Source organism: Pararge aegeria, chromosome 18 (assembly GCF_905163445.1).
Source record: "Pararge aegeria chromosome 18, ilParAegt1.1, whole genome shotgun sequence".
NCBI lineage: Eukaryota > Metazoa > Arthropoda > Insecta > Lepidoptera > Nymphalidae > Pararge > Pararge aegeria.
Window position 1 is genome coordinate 7,766,740 of NC_053197.1, and position 12,058 is coordinate 7,778,797.

At 36.5% G+C, this 12,058-nt stretch overlaps 1 protein-coding gene across 1 annotated transcript; it reads right to left on the reverse strand.

Moving 5' to 3' along the window:
* Positions 1 to 5,556: 5,556 nt before the first annotated feature.
* Positions 5,557 to 6,569, reverse strand: LOC120631546 (DNA translocase FtsK). Its single transcript, XM_039901175.1, has one exon. The coding sequence runs from the start codon at positions 6,557 to 6,559 to the stop codon at positions 5,750 to 5,752; it is 810 nt and encodes a 269-aa protein (XP_039757109.1). The 5' UTR covers positions 6,560 to 6,569; the 3' UTR covers positions 5,557 to 5,749.
* Between the last annotated feature and the right edge of the window lie 5,489 nt (positions 6,570 to 12,058).

The window sequence follows — 12,058 nt, forward strand, 5'->3', positions numbered from 1 at the left end:
AAAAAGAAAACCTAGATTACATTGTCGCATAGTCGTTATCTCCCAGTTTTCTTCGTTTCGCTTCTGACGTTGTATAAATGCCGTGTGGTGACGGTAGATCAGAATACGCTGAAAACGCTGCTGCGTTCTCTGTGCTTCTAATACCATGTACTGGGATAATCAAGCCGTCTGCCAAGCGTGGTGATTATGGGCAAACCTTCCGTTGGGGGAGAGGCCCTTAGTTCAGTAGTTGATGGTAATAGGCTATTGATGTTAATAGGTAGATATAGTATAACATTTTATGTTACCGAGATACTCAAAAACTGTTTAAATAGAAAGTAATTGCCTCTCATACTATAAAATTGACTTCGCCGGTTAATTCTTAGTCAGTTGCGTTTAAATACATTCAGATTTTCATTTCCTTTAGTAATAAAATTGTTAATAGATAAGTTTATTAAATCGCACCGAGAGACTCGCCTTCGAAAGCTCAAGAATATTTTCTTACCTGAATTATGTACTTTACTTTAGTGAGTTAATACTTTTTCGTCGTGGAATGTTGCCAGTTAATTTTGCGCTCCGAGACAAAGTTTTAAAAACTTAGTAACCAAAATAGAAAAATGAGTTTAAGATATCGGCATTGCTTGTTTTTGAATTTACGAGTTTTGTGATTTGCGTTCTATCATCATCTTGGCGTTTGTACGAAATCTCACATGGTTTTTTCTTTACAAAACTTTGCATTTATACCGTGTTACTTAGGTCGTAATTTTGACCGAGGAGGCGATAATGAGAGCGCCCAATTTCCAAAAATTACTTACGTTATCGTTATCAGCCATCTTAGATGTTTTCGCTGTTAAAACAAATGTTAACAAGGTAAGGTTAAGTTAGTTGTTGCGAAAGTGCATAATAGTAAAGTACCGACATAAATGAGACCCGACGTGAGTAAGTACGTTTGCGTCCTGCTATATTGGCCGGACCGCGAGAGAGGCTGGAGCCGCTACAGAGTCCGCCGTCACCAATAATACCTGAGATATGCCCAAATTCTGGAGCGCTACCTCATGGTTACGTTAGCGGTGGAGACAACTCGTTGCAGGGGTGGGCACTTCCCGTTTACGGGAAAGGGGCTGTGATCCACGCTTTGGGTATTACCTGGTTAAAAGGATGTCCATCGCTGTACAGCGCGTCAATCCGGCCAGTCTGATGGGCACTTACTTGAGAAAGACGGCCGATTTGACAGCGGCGACCCCGCTTTCTAGGAAGGCTGTGTGTTCAATTTCAACAACAGGAAAATATTTGTGTGTTGAACATGAATGTTTTTCCCTGGGTCTTTAAATAAATAATAAATAAATATACTACGACATTACACAGATGGCTATCCAGCCCCAAAGTAAGCGAAGATTGTGTTATATTAGTACTAAAATGACCTATGAATATTTTTATGAATAATATACATAAATTTGTCGCATTATATTAAATACCAAATTCATTTAATTTTTAACTTTTTCGTCTATTAATTGGGTGTGATGATTTAAGTTAACTTAAATGAGTAGTTATGCAGCAGTAGGTCTCTCTCAGTACTCTTTAAAATATAGTTGTACTACTCTCGGTACTCTTTAAAACATAGTTTTCAAACTTTTAAGGTCAAAATCACATTATTTGGTCATAGAAGTTATTTTTTCCGCTCTAATTTTTACTGCATATTTAATTGCACGCTTAGCAATTATAATTTTACGATAGCAATATTATTACATAAAATGCTCTTACAAAAACTCTTATTAACGTTCCCACGAGAACTTACCTGCGTAATTTTCAACTATATTTGAGTGGTAAAACATTTAGGGTAACACACCACTGATAAATAAAATATAAATAAATATACTACGGCAAGACACACATCGCTATATAGCCCCAAGGTAAGCGTAGCTTGTGTTATGGGTACTAAGATAGCTGATGAATATTTTTATGAATATAATACACATTAATACTTATAATATACATATAAACACCCAGACACTGAAAAACGTTCATGTTCATCACACAAACATTTTTCCAGTTGTGGGAATCGAACCCACGGCTTTGGACGCGGAAAGCAGGGTCACTGCCCACTGCGCCACTCGGCTGCCTAAACTAACTAACTAACTAACTGATGACAGCCTGGGGAAGTAGCCATACCTTCCTGTGCAAGATGATAGCTAACGGTATGGTGTTAAAACTATAGTACTCGAGCATTTTGGTACAAAGATCATCCGGGGAAATAATATAGCCATGCTTATTGCCGCCGCTAAGCAGCATTGTTTCAATGCTGTGATCCGGTCGGTGAAGGACGTGCTTGTCGGAGCAATTACAGACACATGAGCCTAACACCTTCGCCTCAGGTTGCCCGAAACAGGGCGGCACGTTGCACGACATTTTCCTTGCCTGCCCTGCTGTTATGTTTATAGGCGTTAGTTTACCATCATCGGATGGGCCCGCTGCTTTGCAAACACTCGTACAGAGGATTCTATCCTTTTTAATTATTATTTATAAAATAATCACATAGTGTTTAATTAAATATTGAGACTAAAATTAATAGATTTATATTCTGTGCTAAGTAAAAAAGAAACTTCATTCCAGAATGGAATACGAACTAAAAAGCAATAAATTAATATTTTACGGTAACTCATCTGTACACGGGTGTCGTATGACGTGACTAAGGAAACGGGAAGCAGCGTTCTCTGCGAGTATGGGCAATCCCTCCCATTGGGAGAGGCCTTTAGACGAGCAGTGAACTGTTATGGACTACGGATTAATTTTTAAATTGCTTTATCCAAAACTAATAGTTAGTGATGTGGCGTCGGCAGATTAGAATACAGTTGTCACCACCCTTTTTCTACCCGTGGGTGTCGTACGAGACGACTAAGGGAATTAACGGAGAACGGGCAGCAGCGACCTCTGTGCTCTCCTACCATCTACTGTGATTACAAACCCTCCCATTGGGAGAGGCCTTTAGTCCAACAGTGGACTATTGCAGGCTATTACTGAATCTAATAGTTAAATGATAAACTTACTGATTATACAATATGAATCCACTTTATAATTAAGCGATTAGTGCACGATATAAACGCCTTGAAAAAGCAGTGGTGAAATATTCATATTTCAATGTATTGTAACATTGCATTGTTGCGAAAAGAACATAATATATTGCGAAGCGTAAGACAATACAATCACTACTTCAATCAAGTTATTGGGAATGTCGGTGTGACCAATTTGAGTTACGAGTAAAGGTTACATGGATAGTACTCACTTATCTGTACCACACAGTTCACACGCTATGAAAATTTAGAAATCCTAAAGTCAGTATACTTTTTTAACTGCTTTCGTAGTTTTTTATCATGTATCTATTATATCTTACTTGTAAATTATTTATGTAAATAATTTTATTGGTAACGTTTTAGTTTTAAGTACGTTTTAAAAGTAGAACGAAAAAAACAATTATGTGTAAAAATGAATACAAACAAAGAAAAAAAAAAATTTCTTTATGAATGTACGTTTTAAAATTTACCTAAGTACAAACTTTACAGTAAAAAGTTTAAAAAATTAAAGACTATTTAAATTAGAAAACAATTAAGATGAATATACTTTAATCAATGAAAAACATAAACATTACTTACTAATACGCTTATAATTTGAATTCAAGCTTTTAGTGATGCATAGTGTCTCAGCATATGCTGCTTTTGTATAACTAGTTAAGTTCAATTCTTGATTTGGTAAATTTTAACGAAAAGGTTTAAATTAACGTCTTGCTGCTGATAGAAAAATATGAACGTAAATTATAAAAAAAATCAGAAACTTTCATTTATATGATTACTTTTATGGTATAATTTCATCCTTATATAGCCTTTGAGATTGGAATTATTAAAATTTGTGAAACACGTATTTCTTTATTTTTAATCGTAAACCTAAAATCAAAGTTTCATGGGTGTAACTTGAAAAATAAATTGCTAAATGAAGGATTTTATAAAAACTTTCACCACCCATTTAACCCTCTTCTCTTTCTTATTGGAATTCTCAAAAACCCTTTCTTAGCGGATACCTACGTTGTAATAACTATCTGTGTGTTCAAATTCTCTGTCCAAATTTCAGCCCGATCCATCAAGTGGTTAGAGCTGTGAGTTGATAGATTAGTCAGTGAATCAGTCAGTCAGTCACCTTTGCCTTATATATATATCGATAAGCAACATATTGAGTCATCATTGAATAGTCGCTCTTAACAACACGCTCAATTCATTAAAATAATGGCGAAAATATTATTATAATAATATTTTTAGCGTTTTCATATTGGAGTTAGTATTTCACAACATTTGACCCAAATCTTAATTTATCACGTAGCGTACAAAGCCACAATTATAAATTTCATTTCGTTTTTTGATACTTGGTTTAAGGTAGAATTTAATAATAGTACAAAACACATAACATGTAGGTACTTAATTGCGAATTGGTCTGTTTTTATAAACCTCAACCCCGATAGTACCTATCTGATTAAATTACAGCAAATTTTGTATCAAGTGGAACAAGCGGATTTAAAATCTAATCAATCGTTTTAAGGTTTATTTTGGTTTGGTTCGGGTTTTAATCTACGGTATAAAATCAAGTACAGGTAAATGGAAAGGCGTGGTAGGCCGTTGCCTATATAATATCCATTATTAGCCATAAGGTTATCTAGTTGTATGTCTGCAAGTGCGGTAGAATGCGGACACTGCCCACACCTGAAACCTTGAACAGCAGGAAGTCGAAAGCAGCTTTTATATTTAAGCTCTTAAAAATAAAAGTAATCACATTAGTTCACTGCCCTTATATTTTTTATACGAAAGTAATTTATCATATAAACTACTCAGCTATGACAATACTTATTTTAACGAAACAAATGTTTTACTTTATACTTATAATTCATATAAACTTTTTTTACTATATTTTTTGGTAAAATTCAAATATAACGTTGGTCAAAACAAACGCCTAAATCCCCGGCTTACAGAGAATTGTCTTGTTTAGCTGAAAGTCTAGATATTCTAGTCTTAATTCTAGTTCAACAACAAAGGAAGAAACCAGGTCTTTCCTTTGTCTAGTGATCAAAAGCTCCGTTGTGTTATTCGAGCGGTTTAAATTATGTGACATTTTCGTTGAATATATTATTTCAAAGTTTTTGAATACGTAATATTACGTTTGCGTGAAATAAAGTATACTAATATAATTTTTTAAACATCTTTATTTATGCGTATTAGTTATTAATTCACAAGGGAAGGAATATATTCAAAATAAAACTGCTCTTTTATGAGTTTACAAATACGAAAATTAAGGCGTGCTGGACACAGGCCTTTGGAGAGACATGTATCTCTACATGTATTCCCGGAGGCTTTTATAGAGCTAAGGTCTGCGCTGGTTTGCGCTCTTAAGGTAAAATTAAGACCAGTACACTAAGTTCTAAATAAATACGTGAAGGTAGGGTTTTGAAATGAAAACACTAATAAATACTAACTAATTATTAAGGTAATAGATATTAAATTTATTTACAAGTACACAAATAATCTTATAACGCGTTCCATTAATTCCTCTCCTAGTAACAATACCAGCACTTTATACACATTGTCCATTAGCACACAATATCACAGCAAACAACAATTAAGAAATGCTTTCGAAGCAAGCGAGCACGTAGGAACCCCTGATGACTCGGCGAAATATTAATTGACGCGTGCTTCTTACGTTTCGGGCGCAACAAATCGCCACAGTCCTTTGAGATTTATACTTTGTGGAAAGAGTAGGTGTAACCATCAGGCGCACGGTTCAGACTGAACTTGCCTGGAGGAAAGAAACGCGATGGAGGTGGCGTTGTTGGCTCGTAGTACTCCTGGCGGGCGGACTGGGGAGCGCTGTATTGTTGATTCTGAACTCCACTGTATTGAGCTTGCTGAACACCGGGGTAGATGTTGTTAGCCTGGTACTGAGGCTGCGATTGGTATTTAGGCTGGGCTTGGTACTGAGGTTGGGGTTGAGGTTGCTGGTACTGTGCTTGAGGTTGCTGGTATTGCTTTTGGGGAGCGACGTAGTTGTTGGTCTCGTACAATTCGGGGTAGTATTGACCGTCGTCTTCGTTGGGCTTGCCGCCATAGTTCCGTGGAGCGGGGGCGTTGTATTGTTGAGGAGCAGTGTACTTTTGAGGGGCTGTGTACTCCGGAGAGTTGTAACGCGGGTCGGGTGTGTAGCCGGGTGTGGGCGCTACAGGCTGGGGTGCGGTAGGAATGTGGTCTCCACTAGCCTGGAATCCGTTCTTACCGGCGACGTAGTTTACAGTTTTCCTCTGACCACTTGGGTCTATGTAAGAATAGCTGCCTCGTCTGTTGCCATCGGCATCTGTCTCTTCTTTGAAGTTAATTCCATCTTCCTGCTGGTACGCAGATCCGAATGCACCATTCCCACTGAGATAGCGAGCTTCTTGAACGATGGCTGCTGTTTTCGGATCACCCGCGTATTTCGGAACTCGTCTCCCACTCTCTTGTTGCTGACACGCGACTGCCGCGATCACTAAGGCTGATAATATGAGCCTGTACATTTTGACTTAAATGTGCACTGCTCGCGTGAAAGTAACAAAATGTGTACTTGCGGGCGAGTGAACTCGTTTTATATAACAAGTAAAGGCCTTGACGTCTATTGGAAGGGCTTACAGGTATGACCGCGAATATACTGTACTCGTTTGGGCTTACGATATATTGTCTTTTTGTTTAACGGATGTAAAGTGGGTGCATCAAGGAAGTGACATTAAGTGATGGCTGTTGTCGTCCTTTTACAACATGTATGGTTTTAAATGTCAATTATGGGTAGATGGATAATTCATCTATAAGATTTTCATTGCCATTTTTTTTTTATTTTATACACTAAAATATAATTTTTATTAATACATAACTATAACCTAAAATGAACTATTTAAAAACTAAATAAAATCTAAAACGTCCTCGAAACCACCGCAGCGAGGCACAGTTCCCAAGATATACAAGATATACAAGATATACAAGATATTTTATACACTTGATTATGATATCACTTTATCTTGCTTAGAGGTATGGCATTATCAGACTGTGTTTAAACCTGTAGGTGTACTACCATAGTTTCAGCAGGAATATGTATTTAGATTTGGTTTTAGCATTATTATCGATTTATTGATGCAAAAGTATGACACAAAATGTCATGATAAAATAATATAACTTTAACGATGGTAATACCCGTGACCTTATTTACAGAAATTTATTTCTAAGTTAACTTATCTGAGAGTAGAAATCGAGACCTCTCGCTTGTGAATCGAATATAAGCGCTACAATGTATAGAACTCGCAATTTTTATCCCACAGTTATTTATTGTACTTAATGGTAGAAATAGGCTCGCAAAGTTTATGTTTTCCTTTGTTTTAATACCAAATATATGATTTTCTCACCGGATTAGTAAAAATTACGCAGTTTTAGCTAATTTAAGGTCTATTCATTGTATTCATAACGCATTCACTGTTTAAAGGCTTGTAATTATCGTGCAAAAGGTTGCGTCAGCTGAATTCATAATAGTTCTCAAGCATAACTACTGTATTCTTTTCTCTGGCATGATTTATTGAATAGGTACTTTTTACAGTATTCATAACATATAATTATTTAAAACATTATAACTCATTACCTATTATATTCATCATCATCACTTCTACAGAATAACGTCCACAGCTGGACACGAGTGTGTACCATTAAATATATTGACTTATTGGTGCTCTCATTTTACAACGGCATGATGTAACAATTTTAAAGGTAACTTTGACCTTGAAAACCTGGTCGTCTCCTCACGGGTTGTCTGGAAGAGAATGTTTTAGCAATAAGACCGCCCTTGCATACCAATATGTATGTAAGTTCATTATTATATTTCATTTTTGTGGTTTCGACGAATTTTAGTGCAATAAAGTATTATTCTTTTTCTCTGCATAATGCTTGAAGAAGCTCACCCACAGCTTTTAGGAAAAAACTCACCGAACACGTATCGGTGAGTTAATTTTTTTGTCAAATTAAGTTTACATTACTTTTTATTTGTTTGTGTGCTATGTTTAAAAACGTGTAATATGCATGTTGTTCGTGCTCTTAATAAATAAATAAAGAAGCCATGTAGTTGGTACTTATTCGTTTCCTAATCACAAATATTAGAAATTAAGAAAAACTTTATTGAAAATCCTGCCATAAATCTTATAACTAAACTAATTACGGTTAACGTCATGCCCGCGTGGACAAGTGCCAAAAATGCTGGCTGCATTTCCATGGTGAACAGCTAGGCTAATTCTGTGCGCAAAAACTGAGCCAGCCCTTCTGTTACCAGATGAGGCAATCAACCGCAGTGTAAAGTTTCGCAAGATTAGTACTTTAGCACTTAGACGCAATGGCCCGCGTCTTCACGGCAAACGGCAAAAATATGTTACTCTCTATATAATATTACTATGTACAACATATAGAAATATAAAAGTAATTGAATTATATAAAACAAAATAAACTAGATTACCTTTTATATAATCGTGACGTGTTTTTGCAACTAACCTAATCTGGAGGTCAATGGCTATTGAGAAATATTTTAATGGCCAAGAATTTGGAGCAAAACTACATGATATACTTTATTAACTCTTCCGTATATAAATTTTAATAAAAATAAAGTATACTAAAGTCATACAGGAGGTAGCAGGATTTAATGTCATTAAAGGACTTTGGAAAACTATAACTACTTATATGAAAAATAAGTTTAAACTTAAAAAAAATTATAAATGTTGAAGAATATAAATAAATTTCCAATTAAAAATGTTTACAAAAATATTGGAAATTTCATTGGTTTTCACAGCGTTCACAAAGCGGACTAATGGGTAGCTAGGTACTCGTCATAAAATTGAGATTTTCTACCGAAGCGCAAGACTGCATTACTGGAATAAATTATAGAAAAACTAAACGGAAGACAACCGGAAACCATTAAATAGTGCATTTTTCATTATTTCCAAGTATTTTGCATAGCTTTCCTATTCAGTTCGTGATTCGTCCGTGAAACTTGACATACTGTTAGCACGTGGATGTTTGCCTTGTTTGCCGGTCCGGTACGATTATACGTCGTTATGTATCTAATTGGACTGACCGATTTGTTTAATTTGTAGTATGTAAATGTTATATAGTCGATTTCCTTGTGTCTACTGGGACTCGTAGTTTCTCTTATCCTATTAATTATTCTATTACATAATGAAATACGTTACCATATTTTTAACAAAACGTATTATAATTGTCTTGACAACCTTTTCTTTTAAATTACGTTGTAGCAACGTTAGTTAAGTTACGATTTAGTCAGTGCCAGCTTATTTACTCAAACTCGTAACATTCCTGATTTCCTTGGGACAACTGGGGTGTCACATGGAAATTAGGATGAATGAAACATTATTACTTATATCCGCTTATCAAATTATATTTTTTTTTAATAAATTTTAATGTTCCTAATGTGAGATTTGTGTCTACCTACGTTTATCTGTTCGATCGTGAGAAAGTTTACTACGATTTGTATGGAATCTATAAAACACCACCTACAGTTCTGGTTATCTGTGTTGTCACTAGATAAAGAGATAGTTCTCTTATGATTGATATTATGATGAAGTAAAAGTGTCACCTATGCATCTATTTTATGAAACTGTTTTAGTAGTAATGAATTGTTCAATATGGACTTTTTAATAAAAACTCGATTACAATCACTTAATATTAATTACATTTACGTTTCTTGAAAGTTATTATTAATCAAGTGGCAAGTCTTTTAGTAAGAATTGATTAGGTAGCTTTTAGTAAGAATTGATTATGTACTCGTATATACTCGTAGGTCACAGACTTTTTATACACCAAATGGTTTGAGATTAAAAAAAATCTCAAACCATTTGGTGTATGTAATAATCAGCTTTTAAATCATAGATTTTTATTTCGTAAATAATTTATGGTTTAAAGAGCATATAAGTTAGGTTTCGCTACAGTTGTAAAACATTACTCTTTCTGGATTAAAGTCGTTTATCTTTTTAATACAAAGCTGAAGCGGTAATAGCCCAGTGGGGAGGATCTCGACTTCACTTTCGGGGGGCCGAGTTCGAATCCTAGCACGCAGCTCTAACTTCTTTAAGTTAAGTGCGTTTTAAGTAATTATATTATAAACATCACTTGCTTCAACGGCGAAGGAAAACATCGTGCTAACTGGCATGCCTGGGCGTTCTCCATAATGTTCTCAAACATGTGGCCTGGGGCAGCGTTGTGGACTACGGCCTCAACCCCTTCTCATTGTGGGAGGAGACCCGTGCCTGTAATGGGCCAGAATTGGTTTGATTTGATGATGATGATTCAAAGCTGATATAATGCTGCAGAACGCGCTTCGGTACTACCTGTCAATGCTGCACACGAATCCTTCCACCTACTCATCATTTTTCTCTTTCCACTACTTCTGGTACTAATAAGCAAGACTATAAAAATGTTCTTCTCTTAGCGTGTGCATGATCAATATTTGTATATACAAAGTAGTTACGTTTATTACATAGCACCGATACTGGTAGTTGGAAAGGTCACCGGCTGCCCGCGAACAAGGCCGTGTCCGAATTGGTATGCAGGAGCTCTGAACAACGATCGACTCCATTGGAGGCAACTAATATATCATTTATATTTAATCGGCAAAGTAAGGGCGTAGCTTTTAGGTACTAATGATCCTTTATACCCAGTTAGGAATCCCAGCACGCACTACTATCTTTTCTAATTCATGTGCTTTTTATCTATATAACATCTTGGGGAAACCTGTATGCCTGAGAGTTCTAATTTTGGTACTTTGTGATTAACTGAGCTAAGTTCATTCTATTCCCCCTTACTTTTTACCATCCAAGAGCATCGCTAGGATCTGCGTTGTTATGTACTTGATATTCTCGTCTCGTGTCTTTTTGTATCGCAAAGATCTGGAATGCCTTACCATCTACCGTTTTTACCACCTATGATTTTAGGACTATCTTATTGATCCAGAGTAGGCATCTACAAGGCAAGCAATAACTTCTCAAAACCATCAGGTGGTTTTGCAGTCGAACGCTTTCTACGACTACCTGTAATATATAGTTTAAAGTGTCTCAATTGACTGTAACAGTAAGAAAATAAAATAAGGGTTTTTTTAAATAACAAAAAACTACGTTTTGAAATTACTTAGATTATTCAAATCCTCAATTTAGATTTTAGTGTCACTCTTTCAACCCAGATACCATTTATAAAAAAATATAACGAGCCATTTAGGGCGTGCCCGAGAAATATACATACATACAAACATACACTCGAAAAACATAAGCCTTCTTCTTTCGCAATCGGATGATAAAATACGCTTTGTGGTAGGTATACGCAAACGTTAACATATAACATAGAATCTTTGAACATGACTGTAGCGAGACAATCTCGAAATGTATTCATCATCATCATCATCATCATCATCTCAACCAATTGACGTCCACTGCTGGACATAGGTCTTTTGTAGGGAGTTCCACAATGCACGGTCCTGGGCCGCTTGCCTCCAACGGCTCCCAGCTACTCGCCTGATGTCATCTGTCCACCTCGTTTGGGGCCGACCTACGCTGCGTTTACCGGTGCGGGGTCGCCATTCCAGCACCTTAAGACCCCAACGTCCATCGGTTCTCCGAGCTATGTGCCCCGCCCATTGCCACTTCAGCTTCGCAACTCGCTGAGCTATGTCGGTAACTCTAGTTCTTCTACGGATCTCCTCATTTCTGATTTGATCACGTAGAGATACTCCTAACATAGCTCTCTCCATCGCCCGCTGAGTGACTCTGAGCCTTCTTATGAGGCCCATAGTTAGCGACCATGTCTCTGATCCGTAAGTCATCACTGGCAACACGCACTGTTCGAAGACTTTAGTCTTCAGGCACTGGGGGATTTTGGACGAGAAGATGTCACGAAGTTTCCCGAACGCTGCCCATCCGAGTTGGATTCGGCGGTTTACCTCTTTCTCGAAATTGGACCTACCTAACTGGATCGTGTGTCCTAGG

What these genes read in the sequence shown, in the direction of transcription:
- LOC120631546 (XM_039901175.1), bottom strand. Translation starts at nt 6,559, where the DNA reads ATGTACAGGCTCATATTATCAGCCTTAGTGATCGCGGCAGTCGCGTGT.